This window comes from Neovison vison, chromosome 1, assembly GCF_020171115.1.
Source record: "Neovison vison isolate M4711 chromosome 1, ASM_NN_V1, whole genome shotgun sequence".
In the NCBI taxonomy this organism is placed as follows: Eukaryota; Metazoa; Chordata; class Mammalia; order Carnivora; family Mustelidae; genus Neogale; species Neogale vison.
The window spans coordinates 123,259,679-123,285,926 of NC_058091.1; the positions used below are offsets into that span (position 1 = coordinate 123,259,679).

General features: G+C 40.6%; 1 protein-coding gene across 3 annotated transcripts in view; it reads left to right on the forward strand.

The window, feature by feature from the left end:
• The window catches only part of DUSP22 (dual specificity phosphatase 22), an 86,967-nt gene that overhangs the window by 12,637 nt on the left and 48,082 nt on the right, over window positions 1–26,248 (forward strand). For all 3 annotated transcript variants that reach the window (XM_044257761.1, XM_044257751.1, XM_044257772.1), the window contains exons 2-3: window positions 6,491–6,524; window positions 15,699–15,781. In XM_044257761.1, the coding sequence (XP_044113696.1) occupies window positions 6,491–6,524; window positions 15,699–15,781 (117 nt within the window). The remainder of the gene's footprint in view (window positions 1–6,490; window positions 6,525–15,698; window positions 15,782–26,248) is intronic.

Below are 26,248 nucleotides of genomic sequence, written 5' to 3' on the forward strand. Positions count from 1 at the left end.
GTAATTTTTTCTTTGAAAGTTTGGTAGAATTCCCAGGGAATCCGTCAGGTCCTGGGCTCTTGTTTTTTAGGAGGTTTTTGATCACTGCTTCAATTTCGTTACTAGATATCGGTCTATTCAGGTTGTCAATTTCTTCCTGGTTCAGTTTTGGGAGTTTATAGTTTTCCAGGAATGCATCCATTTCATCTAGGTTGCTTAGCTTATTGGCATATAACTGTTGATAATAACTTCTGATGATTGTTTCTACTTCCTTGGTGTTAGTTGTGATCTCTCCCTTTTCATTCATAATTTTATGAATTTGGGATTTCTGTCTTTTCTTTTGGATTAGTGTGGCCAGTGGTTTATCGATCTTATTGATTCTTTCAAAAAACCAGCTTCTAGTTTCATTGATATGTTCTACTGTATCTCTGGTTTCTACCTCATTGATCTCCTCTCTAATCTTGATGATTTCCCTTCTTATGTGTGGAGTTGGTTTGATTTGTTGTTGATTCTCCAGTTCTTTAAAGTGTAGAGACAGCTGCTGTGTTCTGGGTTTTTCAATTTTTTTGAGAGAGGCTTGGATGGCTATGTATTTCCCCCTTAGGACCGCCTTTGCTGTATCCCATAGGTTTCGGACTGAAGTGTCTTCATTCTCATTGGTTTCCATGAATTGTTTCACTTCTTCTTTGATCTCCTGGTTGATCCAAACATTCTTAAGCAAGGTGGTATTTAGCTTCCAGGTGTTTGAGTTCCTTCTGAACTTGTCCTTGTGATTGAGCTCCAGTCTCAAAGCATTGTGATCTGAGAATATGCAGGGAATAATCTCAGTCTTTTGGTATCAGTTGAGTCCTGATTTGTGACCCAGTATGTGGTCTATTCTTGAGAAGGTTCCATGTGCACTTGAGAAGAATGAGTATTCTGTTGTTTTAGGGTGGAATGTTCTGTATGTGTCTGTGAGGTCCATCTGGTCCAATGCTCTTATTTCTTTATTGATTTTCTGCTTCGATGATTTGTCTATTTCTGAGAGAGGCATGTTAAGATCTCCTACTATTAATGTAATCATATCAATATGACTCTTTATCTTGATTAACAGTTTTCTTATGTAATTGGCTGCTCCAATATTGGGGGCATAGGTATTTACAATTGTTAGATCATCTTGGTGGATAGTCCCTTTAAAAGTAAAACTGGGGGCATCACGCTACCTGATTTCAAGCTTTACTACAAAGGTGTGATCACCAAGACAGCATGGTACTGGCATAAAAACAGACACATAGACCAGTGGAACAGAGTAGAGAGCCCAGATATGGACCCTCAACTCTATGGGCAAATAATCTTCGACATAACAGGAAAAAATATACAGTGGAAAAAAGACAGTCTCTTCAATAATGGTGCTGGGAAAACTGGGCAGCTATATGTAGAAGAATGAAACTCAACCATTCTCTTACACCGTACACAAAGATAAACTCAAAATGGATAAAAGACCTCAGTGTTTGACAGGATTCCATTAGAATCCTAGAGGAGAACATAGGCAGTAACCTCTTCAATATCAGCCACAGCAACTTCTTTCAAGATATGTCTCCCAAGGCAAAGGAAACAAAAGTGAAAATAAACTTTTGGGACTTCATTAAAATCAAAAGCTTCTGCACAGCAAAGGAAACAGTCAAGAAAACAAAGAAGCCACCCACAGAATGGGAGAAGATATTTGCAAATGACAGTACAGACAAAAGGTTGATATCCAGGATCTATAAAGAACTCCTCAAACTCAGCACACACAAAACAGACAATCAAATCAAAAAAAGGGCAGAAGATATGAACGGACACTTCTCCAATGAAGACATACAAATGGCTATCAGACACATGAAAAAATGCTCATCATCACTAGCCTTCAGGGAGATTCTAATTAAAACCACATTGAGATATCACCTTAAACCAGTTAGAATGGCCAAAATTAGCAAGACAGGAAACAACATGTGTTGGAGGAGATGTGGAGAAAGGGGAACCCTCTTCCACTGTTGGTGGGAATGCAAGTTGGTGCAGCCTTTTTGGAGAACAGTGTGGAGATTCCTCAAGAAATTAAAAATAGAAGGGGCGCCTGGGTGGCTCAGTGGGTTAAAGAAATTAAAAATAGAACTCCCCTATGACCCTGCAATTGCACTCCTGGGTATTTACCCCAAAGATACAGATGTCGTGAAAAGAAGGGCCATCTGTACCCCAATGTTTATAGCAGCAATGGCCATGGTCGCCAAACTGTGGAGAGAACTAAGATGCCCTTCAGCGGACGAATGAATAAGGAAGATGTGGTCCATATATACTATGGAGTATTATGCTTCCATCAGAAAGGATGAATACCCAACTTTTGTAGCAACATGGATGGGACTGGAAGAGATTATGCTGAGTGAAATAAGTCAAGCAGAGAGAGTTAATTATCATATGGTTTCACTTATTTGTGGAGCATAACAAATAGCTTGGAGGACATAGGGAGTTAGAGAGGAGAAGGGAGTTGGGAGAAATTGGAAGGGGAGGTGAACCATGAGAGACTATGGACTCTGAAAAACAATCTGAGAGGTTTGAAGTGGCAGGGGGGTGGGAGGTTGGGTTACTAGGTGGTAGGTATAATAGAGGGCACGGATTGCATGGAGCACTGGGTGTGGTACAAAAATAATGAATACTGTTATGCTGAAAATAAATAAAAAATAAATTTTAAAAAATGTTATTTAAAGAAATCATAAAAAAAAATCTTTCTAATGGCCCCACACATCTTAATCATCTTAGTGGTACTTTATCTAGAGCCCTGAAAGCCTTCTATGGTTGCCTGTGGCTGCTGCATGCAGCCTGGTCCACAGCCTGGTCCTGTTCTTCTCTGCTGTGTCTCTGCCTCCCTCATGCTCTCTCCTGGTAGAGATTAGCTGCCTTTCTCTGCACTGGTGGTTTCCATTGCTCTCCTGCCTGTTCTTCCCTCTCTCCTGACCCACTGCTCTTGAACTGCAGGTCCCCTAAGTGTTCCTTCCTCCTGAAAATCCTTGGGGATCCCAGAGTGGTCAGGTCACCTCCTCCTTCCCTAGGCAAGAAGCTCCACAAGGGAAGTAGTATGCCTCTGGCAGGGCCCTATCTCTCCCCATCACACCTGTATCCTGAGTGTCCAGCATGAAGTCCACATGTGACAGGAATCAGTAAACCATTCATCTACTATTGTACATTCTGTGATTTGGGGCAAATATACATGCTCATGTTATGGTTCATTATAACTGTCAGTTTTATGAATCTAGAGCTATTTGTGGTCAATGTTATAAAGGAAAAAATTATTCTTACTAAAAATGGCAATGAAGCCTTTATTTGAGGCTAGTGCAATAGGTAGAGATACTATTGCAAGTGAGAGAATTCGACTCAATACAATAGGAGAAAGTGGGGACTTATAGCCAACAGGCAAGGTGAGGGAAAGATGGAAAATTATTGAAAAGAATTTGATTAAATATCAAGGGTAGAGGAAGATGAGCTTGATTGGATATCAAGATTGGGAGGATTCTTGATAAACTGGCTTAGCAGGATTCTTTGCTAAAATTGGCAGGTCCCCTTTGCTAAAATTGGCAGGGTGAGGCCTAGTCAAGAAGAAGGCTTAAAAGAGCCTGACTTAATGTTTTTCTGAAAATAAATAAATTGAAAAAAAAAAAAAAGAGCCTGACTAAAGTTTGGTTAAGGAGGAAGTTGCTGTTACTGTCAGCTAAGAGAGCCATGTGATAACTATGCCCTTTAGTATATAATGTCGCCTCCTAATAAAGACAGGAGAGACCCTGGAGAATGGGAGATTACCCATGAAAAAGCATAGTCTATGCAGCCAAGAGCTGCCAAAGAATATCAGTTTGATCCATCTCCAAGATGGTCTTGTATTGTTTTTAAATTTTAAAACAGGAACAATACAGTATTTATTCCACCCTTCCTCACAGAAGGATCTCAAAGACTGATTCTGTTTCAAGAAACCTGTCAAATGTTTTTGCTCCTTGGCAGTGGATGCTGGTGTTTTCCTCTGAGATCCTGTTTCACACCTTCCTAGTTACAGAGCTAAACCAGCTTGCCTCAGTGCTATGACTTCAGTTATGGGATATAACTGACTTCTCAGTCACATGGGGCACTCCAAACTAATTTTGCCTCCTTAAGTATTCTGTGAGCCAGCGTGATCACACATCTCCATGACCTGGCTCACTTCTGGGCCTTGCCTATTTTCCAAGAGGACAGTTGACCCTTGAACAACACAGGTTTGAACTACGCGGCAGGTCTGCTTACTCAAGGACTTTTTTACAATACCATAAATATATTTCCTTTTCCTTGTTATTTTCTTAACAACACTTACTTTCCTTTAGCTTATATTATTGTAAGAATATAGTATGTAATACATATAATGTGCAAAATATGCATTAATAGGCTGTTTATTGCTAAGACTCCCAGTCAACAGTAGGTGATTAGTAGTTAAGTTTTTGGGAAGTCAGAAGTTATTCATGGATTCTCAGCTTATGTGGGGAGTTGATGTCCCCCCCCCATTGTTCAAGGGTCAACTGTAATTATTAACAGAGTCTCTTTTCCTTCTCACAAGTGTCCCCTTTTGGTCACTATATTCTGTTGTCCCTCGGCTTGGCAACCTTCCCAACCCAGCACAGAAGCTGGCCCTAGACCTAGTATTACTGAGCTCTATCAGACTGCCTGGACAGTGCCACAGTGCATTCCCCCATGGTGACTTGCACAGATGCCATTAATTTTTAGCACAGAAGCTGTTTGTCAGGAAGATGCTCTAAGAAATCTGCACACGTGAAAAATGTTACAACATGCTGCTTTCAGCTTTCTTGGTAGAAGTGAATAAAAAATAGGGAGTGTGAAGCAGATGAAGCTGAGTGGGGATGTGGAATGGTAGTGCTGACAGGTGGTTGTCACCAGAGCACCAGAGGTCTGCAGTGGCAATATGCTCTATGCACTTGGAAATCATGTCAGGTGATATAACTTCCAAAGCAGTGTCTGTATTTAAGACCTGTCATACAAATTAGTGGCAGGACAAGAATTAGCTTTGTATTTTGCAAAGTGGGGGGGCGTTGCTTGTGAAAAAACCCAGCGCCTTGTTCTTGTCTCAGATCTAACTAAATCATTCTATTGGGAGCTGGGGCTAGGGCTTGTTCAGAAATCTGAAAATTTTTTTAAGATTTTATTTATTTATTTGACACACACACACACACACACACACAGAGAGAGAGAGAGAGAGATTACAAGTAGGCAAAGCAGCAGGAGAGAGAGAGAGGGAGGCAGACTCCCCGCTGAGCAGAGAGCCCAATGTGGGACTCAATTCCAGGACCCTGAGACCATGACCTGAACCAAAGGCAGAGGTTTAACCCTCTGAGCCACCCAGGTGCCCCATAAATCTGAATTTTTTTTAAAGACTTTATTTATTTATTTGACAGACAGAGATTACAAGTAGGCAGAGAGGCAGGCAGAGAGAGAGGAGGGGAAGTAGGCTCCCTACTGAGCAGAGAGCCTGATGTGGGGCTTGATCCCAGGACCTTGGGATCATGACCTGAGCTGAAGGCACAGGCTTTAACCCACTGAGCCACCTGGGCTCCCCAGAAATCTGAATTTTTAACAGCTTCTGGTGATTCTGACAGAATTTCTTAAGAACCACTGCCTCAGGAAAAGTAGACATTTTGAAGCAAATTGTATGTTCTTATTAACTTGTACATTTGGGCAGTTCATTCATTCATTTAGTAATTCTTTATTGAATAATAATCATGAGCAAAGCCCTGGGTCAGGAGCTAGGTATACAGCAGCAAGTGACAGGATGTGTTTGCTGTCCAAACAGCTTTCCATTGTAGCAGAGGAGACAGAGCTTCACCTAGCGATACCCCTGTGACAGATCTCTGCAAGGGGAGTACTGAGGACTGTGGGTGCTGAAGCCAGGGTCTATCTCAGAGCCTGGGCTCAGGACAGGCCTCTTCAAGGTGTGAGTCAGATCTAGGACCTGAAGGTTGAGAGGAGAGTAGGAACATAGCTACTGGACATGGGAACAGCATGCATAAAGGCCTCAGCAAAGGGAGGTTTGCTGGAGTTGTGGGTTAAGTGGTGGATGCTGATGTGAGAAAAGGTGGAGTCAAAGGGGAAGGGTAGGCAGGAGATGTGGAGGACTGGAGGCCCTTGGGTTTAGGACTAGACTCTCAGAATGCCAAAGAGCACTGGAGGGCTTACATGTACATCTTTTGGGGGAATTCTGGTCTTCAAAGTCCCATGAGCTCATGGGCACCAATGTGCAACCATTCACATGCTATTTGAGCAGGCTTCCTAGTGGCCATGGGCAGGCCAGAGCCCTGGAGACAAGGACACTGGGTCCTGTTAGCTATCTGGGAAGGTGCTGAGAAGTGAGTGTGGCAGACAGCAGGCCTGGGATGTCCTCCCACTGCTCTGTTGAGGGCCCAACCTCTGTGTACAAAACACTGTCAGTTTCAGGTCTCTTACACTAACATCTGATCTGTGTCTCTTCTAGATCCTGCCTGGCCTATACATTGGCAACTTTAAAGGTGAGTTGTCTTTTCTTATTACTGTGGTAAAATATGTGTAATATAAAATGTGTCATTTATGCCATTTTTAAGTGTACACTTCAGGTAGCATTAAGTACATTCACATTGCTGTACAACCATCCATCTCCAGAACTCTTTTGTCATTCCAAACTGAAACCCTGTGCCCATTAAACACTATTCTCTTTACCCCAGTCCCTAGAAACACCATTCCATTTTCTGTTTCTGTGGATTTGACTGCTTAGGTACTTCACACGAATGGTCTTGCATTTGGCTGATTTCACTGATCATAAAGTTGATTCATATGGTAGTGTGTGTCAGAATGTTTTTCCTCTTTAAGGAGATATATATATATATATTTCCCCCCTCCCCTTCATCTGCTGATGGACATTTTGCACTACTTCCACCAAGGGTGGAATCAAGCATGATTTGAGTCAAGGTATTGACTCGGTTTATGCAAAGTCTAATCTGGACATAGCCACCACTTTTGTCCATGCCTCTTGCTGGGCTCTTATACTTGTGCCTAACCTCTCAACTAATGGAGGTGTATATACTTAACAGGATGGGATAGACTTAGGAAACTTGTAAGGCTGCAAGGCTGGTCACAGCCAACCATCCTCATAAGCATCTGAAGTTCCTCCCTCCTAGAACAAGAAAGAACACACTCTGTCTGTTTGCAGGTAGCTCCTTAAAATTGAGTTCAGGTTCAAACTGACTAAAAACAGTCTCTTTTTTCCCAATATATTTTAAATTACTTTAATGTCATAGTAAATTAACCATTTAGATAATTACTAAAATAAGCATAAAGGAGCATCTTTCATAGTCAGATGACTGTATCTACAAATCATTCAACTGTGAGATCCCATCACTGTATATCTATTTTCCTGTGGCTCTGTGTCAGGTTTTCTTCCCCCAAACAATTCTGAACTGGTAAAAAAAAAAAAAATACTATAGCATGCTGTTTACTTCTCAGAACCCTCAAAAAAGGGACACCTTTGTAAAGTAAATTGTGCTAAAATAGAGTATGAGAAACTAATAAGACATACATAGGAACAACCCAGAAAATTTCAGGTTCTATACCCATTGATTAACAAAAATGCCCCTGGACAATGTTTATTTCCTCCTCTCTTCCCCTAACTGCCTTTTGCTCCTAGTTCTGTTAATTGGCCTCAGAGAGAATTGAGCATAGGGAGCTGACAGCTGCTAATTGCTGCTAGAACATTTTAAAAATAGTACTAGAGTTCCTAAATTAGTAAGCTTTATAGTTCTGAAAAAGCAACAAGTGCTTTGTGGTAGGTAGGCAGTAGCTCTGGACTCCATTAAGGAGCAACTATCTTTTGGGGTTTTGTAGGGAGTTATTAACTGCTTTAAAGAAGACAGGAGAATGTCTTTATGTTTGAGAACAGAGTTTAGGATAAATTCCTAGAAATATAATTGCTACATGAAAGTGATTACAAATAAAAAATTTTAATGCATGCCACCCAAATTCAGTACTTCTACCAACAGTTTATGAGAGTTTTATCCTTATTCATAGTAGGTTACTTTCTTTTTTTTAATTTTTTCAATTTATTTATTTTCAGAAAAACAGTATTCATTATTTTTTCACCACACCCAGTGCTCCATGCAATCCGTGCCCTCTATAATACCCACCACCTGGTACCCCAACCTCCCACCCCCCCGCCACTTCAAACCCCTCAGATTGTTTTTCAGAGTCCATAGTCTCTCATGATTCACCTCCCATTCCAATTTACCCCAACTCCCTCCTCCTCTCTAACACCCTAAGTCCTAATTAATTAATTAATTCCTCCATGCTATTTGTTATGCTCCACAAATAAGTGAAACCATATGATAATGGACTCTCTCTGCTTGACTTATTTCACTCAGCATAATCTCTTCCAGTCCCGTCCATGTTGCTACAAAAGTTGGGTATTCATCCTTTCTGATGGAGGCATAATACTCCATAGTGTATACGGACCACATCTTCCTTATCCATTTGTCCGTTGAAGGGCATCTTGGTTCTTTCCATAGTTTGGCGACCGTGGCCATTGCTGCTATAAACATTGGGGTACAGATGGCCCTTCTTTTCACAACATCTGTATCCTTGGGGTAAATACCCAGGAGTGCAATTGCAGGGTCATAGGGGAGTTCTATTTTTAATTTCTTGAGGAATCTCCACACTGTTCTCCAAAAAGGCTGCACCAACTTGCATTCCCACCAACAGTGTAAGAAGGCTCCCCTTTCTCCACATCCTCTCCAACACATGTTGTTTCCTGTTTTGTTAATTTTGGCCATTCTAACTGGTGTAAGGTGATATCTCAATGTGGCTTTAATTTGAATCTCCCTGAGGGCTACTTTCTTCTAGAAAGTCATGTGCACAATTTTAAGGCACATTTTAAATCTCTTTGTACTAAAATCTATACCTATCCAAAAATAAAAAATAAAAATAAATAAAATCTATATCTGTCTTCATTGGGGAGGGTATGTGCTATGGTGAGAAAAAAATAAGTTTAAAAAATCTATAGCTATTTTCAAAGTATTCAATGACATGGGAATCCTTCACAGTTTCTGGATTCTTGCTATGGGTTTTACCTGTTAGAGAGGGCTACACTATCCCATACCTCTTCTTGTTCAGATGCTTAATTTTTTTTGGGGGGGGGTTTGGTCATCTTCAGTTATTCTGACATAATCTGGCCGTGTTTTATTCACTCATCAATTCACCAAACATTTATTAACCACTAACCAGGTGGAAGGCTTATTTAAAGCAAAGGAATAATAGTGTAGTGAATTGACAAGAAGCTGGAAAGAAGCATTGCTCTCCATAGAGTTGCCTGTGAATTAACACATTCATTCCAGAAAGTTGTTGCAATGTGCTGGGAGTGTGATGTGGATATACATTTCGGTTTTCTGTGGTTCGGAGTCAGGAAGAGCAGAACAGAACAGGGGAGCAGGTCTTACTGTGAAGAGAAGCTATGAGGCAGTCTGCCTTGGAATCTGGTTATCCACCACTGTCCATGAGCCATATGTTACCCTCAGACAGGGTAACAGCTTAGACATGAGAGGGGCTGTGGTGAGGATGAACCGGACAGTGTAGCCAGTGCACACATTTCAGTGTCTAGCACATGACTGGTCAACCAGTGTCTGGCTCTCCTCACCCTCTCACCCTCTCTGTCTATGAACTAGAAACCACACACCTACTTCAGGCTGTTGTGGAAGAGAGCTAGATTCTCACAGCGCCCATGCCATACTGGGTATGCAGTAGGTGCTAATCATCATTAGCTAGCAAGTATGGAAGACTGAGGTGAAAGGATCATGACTGCTCCTGGAAAGTGAATCTAGCTGTCGTATGTGCTTTAACACGATGTCTCATTTAATAATTTTCTTTTCTTTTTCAATTACAAACAATATGTGCCTATTGCAATACAATAACCAGTACAAAAATGTATAAAGAAAAATTAATGGATTTTTTTTAACTTTCCGAGGGATCTTCATTTTTGTATGGTGTGGACTGGCATTGCTACCAAGGCCTTGGTTCTAGTGGATATGGTCGCAATCCAATCATTAAGTAGTCTCCAGTTCTATCTCCTTCCTCCCCTCCCCCACCTCTCTCTCCTTCTCCTCTTTTGCCTCTCTTCTCTCCCTCCCTGCCTTCCTTCCTTCCAGTGGGGATCCTTTACATGTCACTAGGCAACTTCCTTTTTTTTTTTTTTTTTTTAACTTGCAATGAATCACAAAGCACTTTCCAATACCAGGTCCTGGTGATTCTTCCACCTAGAGAAAAACTCACAAACCAGCTCAGGTTCTGGAGTCTAGTCTTTGATGAGTCTCTCAGTTGAGGTGCCTTAACTTGCAGCTGGCTCTGCCCAGAAGCCAGAAGGGAAGGTGGGAGTGGAAGCTTGAAGAGCAGCTCCATCCCAGACCAAGAGGGATCAGTTATCTGCTGCTTCATAACTTGGCAGATCCCAAAATGGATGTGAGCTGATGGAAGAAGCCCTCATTGAAGATGTCCACAAATTCTAGAAATGTGAGAAACAAATCTCACACCATGTGTGTGTACTGGTTATATACATAGAGACACGTTTGAGGTCTCAGAGCTTTTGTTCTGTCTGCCAGTGACAATGGTCATGGTTCCCAGTGGTGGTTCCCCAGTTGTTAAGGCTGACCTGGTGAACTACTGAACACTGATCTCTGGTAGTCTGTCTAAGAGAACTGCATGGTGAATGGTGAACATTAGGTGGTAGAACAAGAGCTGGAATTCAGATGTCTTTGTAGTAAGCACATATTTGGAAACATGCAGAGGTGATGGAGATTGAAGCCCATATTGCAGCCTTGAGACTTAATCTGGTCCCAATGATAATAATATTAATGATGGCAATGATAACATTTACTACATGTGAGCCAAGCACTATTGTAAGTGTTTTATTTCATTTAGTATTTCCAGTATTAGCCCTTTAATATGGTGCTAAGGGCTAGTATTAGCCCTTTAAGATGGTACTCTTACCATTTTCCCACATTAAAGGTGAGAAGAGTGAGGCATAGAAAAATTTGTCCAAGGTTGGCACCAATAAATATCAGAGCCCATATTTGGTACAGAAGGAAACAGGTAGGAGCTGCCCATTTTGGCCCCTATCCCAGGTTGGAAATAATACCCACCTAAAGGTTGAACACACTAACAGCTAATTTACAATTCTAGAAGCTATAGTTATGTACAATAATTGGTAACTCTAGGATTCATTAATTTCATAGTGGGATCAAGCATAATTGAAAAACAGATCAGAATCACTTACCTACCACTGAGCAGATTCTCAATTTGGGAAGCAAAAGTTGTTTGAGAAAAGACTCAGAACATGGCTTGGGGTTCAGGGTCAGAGCAGAGAGAATTAGGTCCTTTTAAAATAGAGACCTTCCTTCTCCTCTTTCCTCCCTCTCTCATCCTGCATGATCATGCTTTTGAGTTCACAAATCAGTGTAACAGGTGCTGTGATATTGGAAAGGCATTACCAAAGAAGTTCTTTCCTTCCAAATATCTGTTTTTTCAGAGTGCTTATATTGATGGCACTATTTTCTAGTGTTTCTTCAAATACACTTCTGTTAATTTTGTTTAGAGACAATTCTGCTTGACTTTGTTGGACTAGCGTATTTGCCATGGCCACTCTGGCATTTCGCACATCTTAGCACTGGTTACCCCTGTACATCTTCTGTATCAGAATAAGATGTAGAGCACTAATTCCCCTTCCTAAGGAAGCATGTGGCTGCCACTTTGCCTTTTGAAGACAGTATCTTCCAGGAATCCACTTGCTCCCTTAGCAAGGTCCTATCAGTGATGGATAGGGTCTCGCACGGAGGGAACATGTCACAGCAAAGGAGAAAGTTCAGGTAGGTGTTTCTATTTCATTGCTCCCACTGTATAAAAATGACATTTGCTTCTTCTAAAGGGCACGTGAGGCCTTAGGAGAGTAGACAGAGCCAGGCAGCAAGAGAGGGCAGGAGTCCAGGGGCCAGAGGAAATGTTGGTGGAAAGAGAAAAGAGTACAGTTAGCTGTTTTGCCGATGAAGGAGTTGAATATTTTACTTATTAGTGTAATTCAGTTGAGTTTTATAGTGTTTTTTTTTTTATTTTTCTTTTCCTGGTTATGAAAGGAATGTAGGCTCATCAGTTAAAATAAAATGAAAATTTAAAAAATCCAAATGTGATAGAAATATGCTAAATAGAGTGAAAACTTCCCCAAACTGACATTCCAGTATAACCATGGCCAGTGTATATTCTTCTAGATTTTTTCCATGTGAATTCTAATTTATAATCTTCCTGTTGGTATGTTAATAGTGTTACATTAGTAATATTGCATTGGTAATTGCAAGAGGCTGTGAGTTGTTTTTTGACTTAGAAGTGGCATCAAAATGCCATGGTGGGGAAGGGGCACCATTGGCACCCAGTCATAATTCATGCCCTGAAGGCCCTGCAGAGCTCCATGTGTACAGTGCACATAGTCTTCTGGGGTTCTTTTTTTAAATGTGGGTTCTGATCATGTAGATATGTAGGGGGTCTGGGAGTCTGCATTTCCAGTAGGCTCCTGGGTAATGCCATGATACTGCATGGCAGACCCTGGTTTGAGCAGCAAAGGACTAAGCTCCACCCCTTTGATTTTGTGCATGAAGAGAGCTGGTGTGAAACCTCCAGGCTTGTTCACATGCATGTAAGTAAGCTGATAACCCCATGTCTTACAGCTGCATTCACAGCTTGTTACCTTAATGCTGGTGGTTATAGGCAGTCATCCAGAACTGTCAATAATTTGTAGTCCTAAAGAATAAGAAGTCCAATGGAATCATCCCAAAATGTTGATGAAGTGCTTTATATATGCTCAAGTAGTTAGATATCGTGCTTATGGGATAGGATAATCCCAGAGTGGCGTATCAGTACACACAGCACTGTGATAAAATAGAAAGGACCATAGAGCAAAAGGAACATTGTCCAAGAGTTGCTTCTGTTTTCTTTGGAACCCTACAGTCTGTTGTCTCATTTATGATCTCATTCCATATTCAAAAATGTATACTTTTATTACCAAACCACTTTTTTTGTTTATTTTTAATCTGTGTTATAAAAGTATATTTATGAGGTGCTGAAAATGTTTTAAAGTTCGAGTGCAGTGATGGTTAAACAACTCTGAATATACTAAAAAAAGTTGAATCATACACATTAAAAGGCTGAATTTATGGTATGTAAATTATCTCAAAGCTGTTTATAAAAAAGGAAAAAGTATATTTAAAACAGATCTATTTTTTAAATTTTATTTATTTCTTTGACAGAGAGAGATCACAGGTAGGCAGAGAGGCAGGCAGAGAGAGAGGGGGAAGCAGGCTCCCTGTCGAGCAGAGAGCCTGATGGGGGGCTCAATCCCAGGACCCCGGGATCACGACCCAAGCCAAAGTCAGAGGCTTAACCCAGTGAGCCACCCAGGTGCCCCCCAGATCTTTTAGTTTTTTAAAGATTTTATTTATTTATTTGTGAGAGAGGGAACATAAGCAGGGGAAGTGGCAGAGAAGAGGGAGAAGAGTCTCCCCGCTGAGCAAGGAGTCCAATGCTGGACTCAATCTCAGGACCCCGGGATCATGACCTGAACAGAAGGCAGACAGTTAACCGACTGAGTCCCCCAGGAGTCCCTATTTATTTATTTATTTATTTATAGATTTTATTTATTTATTTGAGAGAGATCACAAGTAGGCATAGAGGCAGGCAGAGAGAGAGAGGAGGAAGCAGGCTCCCTGCCAAATAGAGAGCCCGATGTGGGGCTTGATCCCAGGACTGTGGGATAATGACGTGAGCCAAAGGCAGAGGTTTAACCGACTGAGCCACCCAGCGCCCCAGGAGTCCCTCTTTAAACAGATCTTTAAAATTCAAATCTTGGGCAGGGTCAGAATTCAGAAGATTCTGCCCTGGAGTGTCAGGAGACTGCTTTGGAGCCCTCGACTTGCTGCTCTTCCTTGAACCATTTGCTGCTATGGCTCGTCTGTGCTCGCTGTGAACACTGAAAGCTCCAGCTTGATCTTGCTTCTCCACTTGGCTAAAACATACATACTGGTGGGAATTGGGAAAACTGCCTTTCGGTGAGAATGTGGAAGCTGGCTGCCAGTGGGATCCTAAATGATTCTTGTTCCTGTTCAGTTCAAACTTGCTGATGCCAAAACTTGTGATAGTTGTGGGGCAGAGGGGCTGGGCGGTGTTTGGAACTGAGTCCTATATGTGTCATGTCGATGGCTGCTAAGCACATCCCAATTTAAAGCTTGGGATGGTTGGAACTGTGAAGAAAGTCTTAAAACCAACATTTTAATATTAGTTTTAAAGACATTTTTTCTGAATTTAAAGTGGTACATGTTTATTGCAGAACATTTAGGAAAGTTTTTCAGTCTCTGGATGATCATCAAAGCTTCTCAAAACTATAGATTCCTCTTAGGGTCATGAGATCTAGCCGAGGATCATCTGGCTCTGCGCTCAGCAGAGAGTCTGCTTATCTTTCTCTCCCCCTTCCTAAGTAAATAAATAAACAAGTAAACAATATTTAAAAAAAAACCACAACTGCAGATTCCTCAACCTTGCCATAGATCTTGAACTAAGTTGGGGCTTCAACTTAGTTCACAGGCATGTTAAACTTTCAGAACCTCTTGTGTTACATATATATACATATATGTATATATATATTTAAAAATTTCTAAAGCTCTTGTAATTCCATCTTTTTAAGATTATCACTATTGGAGCTAATTCCCTATAGCAGTTTTTCCTCTGTATGTGTGTTTGTCTTTATTATGTTTTTACAAATTGAGTTCATATTGTATTTATAGTTTGATTCATGCTTTTACACCTTGCTTAACATTATATCCTAAGCATTTTCCCATGTCATTAATATTCTCTAGAAACATGATAAATAAATATTTCACTCAGTCCATTTTACCCTATATCATTTAAAAAAGTTTGTCCCAGATTAGGACAAGGGCATGCAGGGAGCCTTTTCTTGCTGGACTCCTGTTTTGTAGATTAACAGAAGGGTTTCAAGTTGAGGATACTTATTCAGTCTTTCTCATACAGCATTAGGTAGGAGCACTAGAAGGGAATGTAAATATAGTTTTATATGCAGATAATTAAATAGCTAACTGATAACTTATTCTGTTTGGGATTTCCAGAAAATGTTCCATTTTTATTTTTGCCTTGAAGTGAATCATAGATGTCATAAACCATAGTCTAATCTGCGTTTAAGCCCATCCCTGCCTTTGACATGAGGGTGGATAGTAAGTGGGTCTTTTGTATGTGATTTTAACTTAAATTATTGATCATTAATAACAAATGACAACTACAAAATGACCTTATAAGTTCACTTTCTTTAAAGAGCAACAATCATGATTATAATGTTTATTAATCTAAATGCATTTCAAGTTTTAAGTGGACCACTTTATATCCAAAAAATCTGACAATCAGAAAGAAATTTAGTTATCTGCGTAATACATTAAAGCAATAGTCTGAAATTCCCTAGGTCTAGGTTTTTCTGGGTATGGTCAGTTTTGAAGTTTCAAGAAAGAAATATGCAAGGTAAAAAAAAATATGCAAGGCATTTTTAAATTTTTTCCTAGCTAAACATTGTAAATAATTCACTTGCAGTGAAGAATAAAATGATCATCTTTCTTCTATGACAGATGCCAGAGATGCAGAGCAACTGAGCAAGAACAAGGTGACACATATTCTGTCTGTCCATGATAGTGCCAGGCCTCTGTTGGAGGTAAGGGAGAGCTACGTGCATGTGTCTTTGTATTCCCTAGGAGTGCGTAAAACATTAACAAAGGCAACCATGTTCTCTCTGATATCAGTGTGCCCCTATTAATGCTGTGTAGCTGTGGCCATATTAATTTTGTTTCCAGGTCATATTGATTTTGTTTCCAGGCCATAATTTTGTGTCTGTGCCCTGTCTGTGGCATGGTGGAAGAGTGTATTCTTTCTCTGATTATTCTCTTGCTACATTGCTAGTTTGGTTTTCTTGGCTAAATGCCAAAGAATAAGCAGATGCTGCATTTACTTCTGGATTTTAAGGATGTTTAAAACTTATTTGCATTCCCTTCAATATTATCCCTGGTTTTAGAATCCAAAAGAATTCAGGTTCCTCATTTCTTGATTTTTTTTTTTTTCTGTTGAAGCTCAATTATGTACCATTTGCATTTAAAGACAAAAAACAATAGAAGCTAAATTGTCTTTGGAGAGTTCCAGGGCTTCTGATACAGAGGCTATCTGTGTAGAAGCTGTTGTTAAGGTTTAAGTTTTCAAGTAAACAGGGTGTGTCTGCCTGTACACTAATTCCTAAACATTTTCGTATCTTCAATTTTATGCTAATGAACGGTTTGAGCTGTTGGCCAGGAGTAATCTATTTCTGTTTATTAGCCTCGACAGAGCCCAAATTACTTTTTTTAAGAAAATAATACACGTGTGGTTGGGATGCATACGTGTTCTTCTGTTTTAGGGTGGGGTTTTAGGAGGGGAGGTGTGACTGGTTCTAGAAGAAATAATCCTAGTTCAAACTGTTTTCATTTAAATTCATATTATGCAAGAGCAGATAGTATACTTTTCATTTTATCTATTAGAGTTGCCAGCTTTCAGTTATTGTAAAAGAAATGGGAACATGGATTAATAAGTGATTCTATTAAATGTTAATAGTACCCGAGAGCCATAGGTGGTGAAGAAAACTCTGTTACTTCTCCAGATCTGTGTACTCATACTTCCTTCTGTTGTTTCGGCTCTGTTTTTTGTTGTTGTTGTTGTTTTTTATGGTGCTATAATTTGTGTGACAGAATGATTTTGTTGGAAACAGGAACAACAGCACATCATTTCTTTCCAGATTAACAGTTTCTTTGAAAATGGCTACTCTGTTTCTTCATCTCCATTAACAATAGTTTATATTTAAAATATAGCCAAGCTATGGCCAAGATAATAAGTTAAATGCAAAATGGTCATGATTGACTTCCTCTTTAAATCACAAGATGAGGCTTGAGGTTTCCTTTATTTTAATAAATTACATAGATGTCCTTCCCACCCTCACCCTCCAGGCCTGCCTCACTACTTCATGTTTCATTTAATGGAACACATTGCCATGTGTGAACATGGGCCTTAAATCTGTTCCCATTGTAACTTCTGTTTAGATGCAAGACTTTCAGGTTTTAGAAATTAGTGTTTATTTGTCCAACCTTCTCCAGGTTACATGTGGGAAACAAAGGCCTAGAAAGTAAAATAGGTGGGACTGTGACCCCATAAAAAGAGATACTGTTTGTATAAGAACCTCAGAGCTGTGGGAAAACTGCATTTCCCTCCTCAGTATTCCTTTTTATTCTCTCATATTTCAGTCACTAAGGACAAATTCTGCTTTGGAAAAAAAAGAGAAACCATGCTTTTCCTTCAGAGACAGGTTTTTTTTTTAAATTTATTTTTTATTTTCAGCATAACAGTATTCATTATTTTTGCACCACACCCAGTGCTCCATGCAATCCGTGCCCTCTATAATACCCACCACCTGGTACCCCAACCTCCCACCCCCCGCCCCTTCAAAACCCTCAGATTGTTTTTCAGAGTCCATAGTCTCTTATGGTTCGCCTCCCCTTCCAATTTCCCCCAACTCCCTTCTCCTCTCTAACTCCCCATGTCCTCCATGCTGTTTGCTACTTAGCAACATTCTGTTGTAGTCTTTGAGTTCTATTATTACCTCAGCTTAATTTTAAGTACTTTCCTGTGATTTTCATATTCATTAAGAGTTAGACCATTGTTTTATAGCATAACATAGGTTAATGTTGCCCCTCTCATTTTGTTCATTTTTAAGTTCACAAATAATTCATGAATTTCTTATAAAAAAATTAAAATAGTACCTCTCAGATTGCAGAAGTGGGGAAAACTGAGGTACTGAAAGTTATTTGAACTCATGTGCTCACATAAGGTACTGGGATAGAAGAGCTTTGCCAGGATCCCCGAAGTTTCAGAATGTTGTTTACTCCTCTGCCTATTCATAAAGGCACTCTTCTATCTTAATTTTTTTTAAGATTTTATTTATTTATTTGAGATAGAGGGAGAGTGAGAGAGAGAGGGAAAAAAAAAAGCACAAGCAGGGTAAAGAGCAGGCAGAGAGAGAAGCAGGCTCTCAACTGGGCAGGGAGCCCAACACGGGTCTTCCAGGACTGTAGGACCACGACCTGAGCTGAAGGCAGATGCCTGATGGACTGAGACACCCAGGTGCCCCCAGTCTTAAATTTTAAATTCAGTTCCAGAAGTCATGATCTCACCCAACCTGAGATGAGTCAGGGAAAATGTTCGGAGTTGGTAGTGAATTGAGGGATGGATTTTATTCTTGAGCAGCTCTGGGAGGAAGTAAAGCAGGGATGATGGTGAGAGGACAGATTGTGTTCAGAGCCAGGCAACTGCAATAAGCTGAACCCCAACCTGATAAGAAGCCCTAATAAAAGGTGGAAGGATAAGGGATGCTAGGACCTCCTTCATGTTCCACGATCTTGAAGGATAAGGGATGCTAGGACCTCCTTCATGTTCCAAGATCTTCAAAGCTCCATGCATGTTTATTGAATGGGTTTATTGAATGGGTACTCTGGGCAGCACTAGCCTGGGGCCAGGTGGGAATGGCAACGTTGTTATTGTTTAAAATTGAAGGGTTTTAGTGCTACTAATTCCATGCAGGAGGTCTCCAAGCCCTGCTGTCAGGTAGCTGTATATTGGTCACTACACTGTAGGTACTTCATTGGTTCATTTCCAGCAAATATCTAAAGGGGTTTAAAAGCACTGGATGCTTAGTATCAAGTATCAAAGGCTTTTGCAATCATTAGGTATGCTCTTATTCTGATGGAGGCTAAATGAGAAAGGGCAGTCATATTGTGCAATGTGGTTTCTAGAGCAGAGGTCATAGGTCAAGGGCTTCGTGAAAATTCTAAAAGGACAGATAGTTGAACAGTATGCCTGGGATATGATGCTTTTCAAAAATGTAAAGAAGTTTAGGGAATTTAGCACACCATAGGCTCCTCCGGAGGATTCCCAGATTTATTGACAGAATACAGCCTTCCAAGTTCTGCATTGAAGACACACATTTGTCACTCTAAATAGGGAACCAGTTTGTGTGTGTGCCTGCTTATGTAACACACTACCTATTAACATCCCATGGGACTACGTTCTGCTGAATACAGTTGTGAACATTCAGATTAAGAAGACTCAGGAAAGAGATCTGCTATCCCTTAGAGTCCAGGGTGAGACTCTAGGATGAGCACTTTTTAAGAGGGGTGCTTATATAACTAGTAAACTAAGGCAACTGTGGTCAAGGAAAAGGCGCCAAACCTGATCTTATTACCAAATGAGGCTGTATAGATTAGCATAGTATAGATCGTTGTGAGAGCCTAGTATTTGTAGAATGGAAGATTGCACAGTTGTTGTGCCTGTTACATCCTCTGTGGCTGTAATGATTTGTAATCTGTTGCACTGACCAATGATGATACTATAAAGTGCACTTGCTGTGAAAAGCTTCATGAACATGCTCAGTTCATCTTTAGTATGCATTTATTGATTTTACTTTGGGAGGGACTTTAAAAGAACTCGTGACTTGGTTGATTTCACTTAGATTAGATGTGATTCTCTATTATTCGGGTACTTTTTAGACAGGTTTCCCAACATAGTGTTAGCAGGGTTTTGTACCCTTTCTAGCAACCCTATAGGTGGAAAGCAATGAAAGAATAGAAGGTGCTATTCTCAGGCCTTTGCAGTGGCAGGGCCTCACCTCACCTCTGGTCATCTAGTGAAGCCAGGTGATCTTTGGTGCTTCCCAGTGGATGAGACAAGATTGTTTATCCTTTGAACCATGGGGCAAGGTGGTGAGCCAAGAGAAGGAGGTCCAAGGCCCCAATTCCTCTTTCTGCAAAAGAGTATCTGAGGAGTAGATCTTCCAAAATGAAGATTTTTAGGAACAGTAGAAACTTAGGGGCCCTTATATTCATTTGAGGCAGCCCTTAACTAAAATCTAAGATTCTGAAGAGCTCTGACTCCCTTTCCATGCCTACTGCTCTATGTTTGACTTAGACATCCCAGCTGAACAGATTCACAAGAATCACTTACCTTGATTTTATCACTGTGTAGACAAAGAAGTTAAAGTTCAGAGACATGAAGGGGCTTGCCTATAATTCCATAGTTGGTCTGGGTGGCTTGGTAGGAACCGGAGTCTTCTTTCCCAGGCCAGAGATTCTCCCAGAGTGCCTTACTCTCTTGGTCCTCTCCTTGCATGACTGATGCTTGTGAATCTGCAAGTAGTATTAATAGATGTTGCCACATTGGCTTTGTGCCCTTATTGACAGCGTATGAAAGTTACTGTTTTCCCATACTCGCACCAGCACAGAATTTTATTCTTCATTATTATTAATTAACAAAATTTTTGTTTCGTTTTATTTGCTGTGAATGCCATCCTCACACTATCAAGCCTCTTGTCCAGACAGTTCTTTCCTTTGAAGACAAAGAGTGATTGATTAACTGAGCAATTGAGTTCTTGCTACATGCCAGGCCCTGGAACAGATGCTGGAGATAACAGAAGTGAATCAATACCAACATTTGCCCCAGTGAAGCCCTTAGAATATAAACAAGATATACATTGTGGCTATTTTATAAATACAACCAATAAGTCCAGTGAAGGAAGAGCTCTGGCTTAGGATAGGCCCTCAGTGCTAGGGGTCAAGTAGGAACAGAGGCTATGGAAGCTCAGAGAACAAGGTCCTTCCTCTGCCACATGAATTTGGAGACGCTTGACTGGGTTTTTGGAAATGACTGGGAATTTGAAAAATCGGGTCAGTGGCATTCCAACCCGGAGAAAGCTGGTGGTGCCAAGATATGACTTCTGGTAGAGCTCTGAATCCATGACAGTCACACCAGTCTCTTTTAATCCTCTAAGAACTCTGAGAGCCCAGCAAGGCAGATAGCATTGTCCTAGTTCCTTCAGAGCATAATCAGACCTGGTGATTTGCTCGTATCACCTCCAACAAGTGACAAGACCAGGTGGAAAAATTAATTGCATATTTCTTTTTTTTTTTTTAAAGATTTTATTTATTTATTTGACAGAGAGAAATCACAAGTAGGCAGAGAGGCAGGCAGAGAGAGAGGGGGAAGCAGGCTCCCTGCTGAGCAGAGAGCCCGATGCGGGACTCGATCCCAGGACTCTGAGATCATGACCTGAGCCGAAGGCAGCGGCCTAACCCACTGAGCCACCCAGGCGCCCTAATTGCATATTTCTTAATTTCACATTGGAATTAAGTCTACAACTGTAATTAAAATATTTAAGAGGAAAAAAACCTCTGTCTCTTTCTATGTTTAAGACTTGGTTTGGGGGGTTGTTTGCTTTTGCTGGGGTATTTCCTTATTTGTGAGTGTGTCTTCAGTGCCTACTGATTGCTCCTGATTTGTAGGGTGATAAAAATTGCTGTCACAACGATGGTGCTTTTTCATATCAGGAACCCCATATTGTTTATAGGTGCTGAGGAAGTAATATTGAGCAATGAAAGATTTCTCCCTTCCCCTGAAAAAAGAAACAAAACTCTATCTTTCTAATGTAAAAATTTCAGAGTTTGTTTCATTTTTCATTCTGTGTATTTAACCAGAGCACCTGCAGGAAACAAAACTATTTTTTGCTATCAACAAAAATGCTTTAAAAAGTATTCTTATTCCTTTGCTGGACTAATTCTCCAAATAATTTAAATTTTTAAATGTTGTATATTTTAGGATTAAATAGAAAAAACAATAGTTTATATGCATCTATTCAAACCAGGGTATTGTATGTTTACCAGGTAGGTTTTGAACTTGAGTTCACCTTGGCTATATATTTTTTCCATTTTAAGTTTTGACTTTTATACTTTGAACCACCAGAGTTTTTTTTTTTTTTTTTTCCAAAGAAAAAGATGTTGCCGTAGAAGGCACATATTCTTGATGGTTCTATTTTGTATTTCCTTTAACCCGAAAGACATTTTTTTTTGAGGTGCCCTAGCTCACAATTAATTTTATTAGTTTTCTTTATAGTTGGTCATGTCTTCTCGTTCTAATACTTCTTGTTATTTACATGTCTACACTGCTGTCTTCATTAGTCACTTATTTATGAGAAAATTCTCACCATGGTGTTATGTTCATTCTACTTGGACAGCAGCACTGGGGGACTGAGAGCCTCCTTGACAGACCTTGGTCATTTGCTGTATGTCTGCCTGGTGACCCACCCCATTTCACTACCTCAAAAGTTTAGCTGGTTTCCCAAGTGTAAAGCAAACTAGAACCAAGGTGCTAAATGGTATTTCAAGTTTAAGAAACTATGCTTTTGTGTGTTCTTTCTTCTACCCAGTTGCCTCCCTAAGCCCTGCCCTTCTTCACAGCTCAGCCCCAACTTTCCTTCTTCTGAGAAGGACACTCCCAGTATACCCTCCAACCTCAGGACTTCTTCCCTTTTCTCTATAATATTTTATAGAGAAGCTATAGTTTGTACTCTTAACTGGATTATGAATTGTATACACTCTGGCAGCTTCTATAGTGTATTGAATGGCCATTTAACCACTGTTTGATGAACTAGTTCTTCACTGCCTGTGTCCAAGGTCGTCAGCTGGCCTCAGGCTCACTGCAGGCAGGTGCCACATTGGGATTTCTTTGGTCTTCCCCAGCACTCAACCTGGGCCTGGCACACAGGGGCCCCTCTGCAGATGTTTATTGATGAACTGAGAGCCACATGCATTTTCAGCTCCATACCAAAGTGAGAAATCATATCTTTGGTCATTTGTGGCTCATTAAGGAGTGTGAAAAAAGAGCTGTACCAAGAATGATTTATTAACCATGAGTAATAAGTGAAGCCAGAGGATCTGGTTAATGCAATGCGACCTCACTTATGTGGGTTGTTTGTTCCATTCCTCCTGTGTCAGTGAGTGTTAGCAAATGTAGATGTACTGTTTTATGGAGCTCTTGTGGACTCTAGCTCAGAATTAACCTCTTGCTAAGTTAGAAATAAGAATCCCCTGTGACACTTCTATGACTTTCTGATTGATTTCTTAAGGATCCTTCAGCTACCTTTGGTTTGCATTAGAAGCTTGGTCCTACGAGGAGGAAAATATATCTAAGACACAGTGAATGAAAAGTTAAAAGGTTTGTCACAGCCAAGGCAGCAGGCTCGAAGTAAAGGCAGAGTTGGTTGAGGCATTGTTTCAGATTTTAAGGAGTTTATAGGCAGATCATGAAAAGCTGGGAGAACATTCAAGGTACATGGGCTTGTGTTCTGGTTCAGGAGGAAGATCCTCATTGCCTGTGGTCCTCCTTTGGCAGCCACACAGGAGACTTGCATGGTGTCACCCCAGCTCTGCATGCAGCCCATGTCAGTCCTCAGCTCCTGGGACCCAGGGGCCCACCCTGCTTGTGACCTTCAAATCACAGGAGCTATAGGCCACATTTTCCATAGCATATTTCCCCTAAGAGGAGAGATAACTGATGAAAGCCACATGTTTCATCCTATACCCACAGAGGTATGGGCAATGATGTTCAGTGCAACTGTGTTTGTAAGGGCAAAAAGTTGGAGCCAACCCACACATTCAGCAGAAGGGTAATGTTCAATTATGATACATCCATATTAAGAAATACTCTGCAGCAGTTCAAAAAGAAGAGTAAGGTTTATATGTATGCACAGGGAAAAGGTAATTGTTAAGCAAAAGAAGCAAGTTGTAGAATAATATTCATAATATGATCTCATTTATGTAAAACTAAATATTAGTTACATATTTCTGTGGGTACATATATATGCATGTAAATGAACAGCTAAGGGTCTAGAAGGACCATACTAGATTGCTCAGAATGGTAAAGTGGAATAGGATGGGAGAAGAGGGTAGGAAGGATAAGTTTCACTTTTGTCTTTATTTTTATTTATTTTTCACAATAGAAGTATCTTCATAATTTCTCTTTGAATGAAGGGAGGTAGGGAAGGAAGGTAGGCAGGTGGGTGGCCATACTCTTGGTGTCTGTAGTAGTGACTAGTAGATTGCATTTGGTTGTTCAGGTTTGGCCAGAATGGGTTCTGTGGTAACAGTTTTCCCTATCCATTCATATGTGCATGTTTGACGTTAGGCAAGTTGCATCCTTGTCGCCATTGATCAGGGGGTATAAACCATTCATTTCAATCATCTTAATCTTAAAAGGGAGAAGATAGCCCAAGAAAAACCTTTCAACTGTATAGATTTTATTTTTGGTATCAGTTATCTTCTACTTGATTGTTTTACTTAAATGAGTCTATGTCCTTTCTTAAAGATTCACAGATTCCCTAGTGATGCAACTTGAAGCATTGGGCAAGGTTTCCTGTTTGGATTGGCCATTGTATCCAGTGTGGATGATTTTTGTTATTTTACTGGCATTGCAAAAAAATCACACTATCGAGGTCCAGGGCCTTTGAAAACAAATCATTGTTTGACCATGGTTTTCAGATTGACAACTATTTCCAGTGAACCCCGGTTGTTTTCACCTCTCTAAGAAAGTCTCTTTGATGCCACCCAAGTATCAGTGGTACCTACCATAGCAAAGACTTGCAGCAGCTTTCATGTGTTGAGGTAAATTTGTTTGAAGCCAACCCCAGACTTAAATAGAAATGACTCAAATAGAAATGATTATGGTAGGTATCGAAAACTGTCTAGTAATCACTCTTTCTTGAATCAAGCTGTATCTGAGTTCCGTGTGTGTGGGCAGTCAAGTGCATAATACAGCTCCATCTGGCTGCTGACCCTTCTGTGACAAGCTCACTTGCAAATGGAGTTCTAAAACCAGAATTCCAGCATGAATGGACTAAATGGGACTGGAAATATTCTAGTACCTCATTGATTCTAGAGAGGAACCAGTGTTTTTTTGTCTCTAATTGAAAGAGATCTATGTTAATCTTTCTTTTCTCGGGCTTTCTAGAGTACCATGCATTTCAGGTGTGGACCTTCTCTTTAGTGCTCAAACTTACTGACCAGCCTCTCCACAAAACTGGACTTTTACAAAACACTCCTGCTAAAAGTCTAACTCAGGTCCCATTTTTTTTTTTTTAATATTTTATTTATTTATTTGAGAGAGAGATAGAGAGAACATGAGGGAGGAGAAGGTCAGAGAGAGAAGCAGACTCCCCGTGGAGCTGGGAGCCCCATTTTTGTTTTTTAATATTTCCTGCAGAGTGCCCTGTCTTGTCCATCTTGTCCTGACTCCCCATGCAATCAAGTCCTGAGCACATTGTGTGCTGAGGGCTGTGTTTCTGAAGTGGACTTGCCTTGTTTGCATCCCTCCTTTTCCTCAATGGGAAATATACCAGTGGCAAGATCTCCTGGTTATCTCCAAACCAGGACTTCAGAAAAAGCATGTAGCACATGGTCTCCCCTCTGTGCTTTAGCTGGAGTGATAGTAGGCATTGACACAACTACATAAATTGCCCATAAATGCTAAAGCACAGGGTAAAACTCTGTCCATTTATACAAGATCTTTAGGTTAATATACTGGGGAATTTGGGGAAGAATTTGTAAAGAGGGTTGTTTAGGCAGCCTTGTAGGACTAGTATAGTTTGGTTCAGTGGAGAGATATGTCTTGAGTAGGAGCAGCCCTTCCGGGCTGGTCAGGAAGGGGGAAATAAGCCCTGGAGCCATAGAAGATGTGTGGAAGTTGGCTGATTATAGAGTGGAGAAGGTGGTCAGCGTGGTGGGGTAAGGGTGGGGCCATATTCAGTTCTCTTTTTGGCTAAATTAGGAGGTATTCCTTCAGATTCAGCAGACATTTACTTACCTTGTAGTGAGGATTGGGAATAAAATACAAAGAGAAGTAATGTGGGGCTCAGTGTTCAGAAGAGACAGGCACAGAAATCTCCAGAAGGGCTGGAGAGAAGGAGCTCTGGTGCAGATATAATGCAGTTTGGCCATTCTTTGGCCGTCGACCCTTAACATGGCACCCTTCCGGTGCCATGAGCACTGGAAGGGGGAGAGTGACATAGCAGCAAATTCTGGAAAGCTTTAATAGGGGCCTAGTTTTGCTAAGGAGTTTAAAAGTGAAGAGCAGCTTAGTTTGGAAGAAACAACCAAAGTCAGTATCCCAAGGGAAATATGTTTGTAGTTGCAGGTTAGGACAGCACAACATGTGGCTGGCAGACCATGGGAAATCTGAGCATCATGATGGTAGTGGCAGAGGACATGTAGCCCAAGAGGACTGA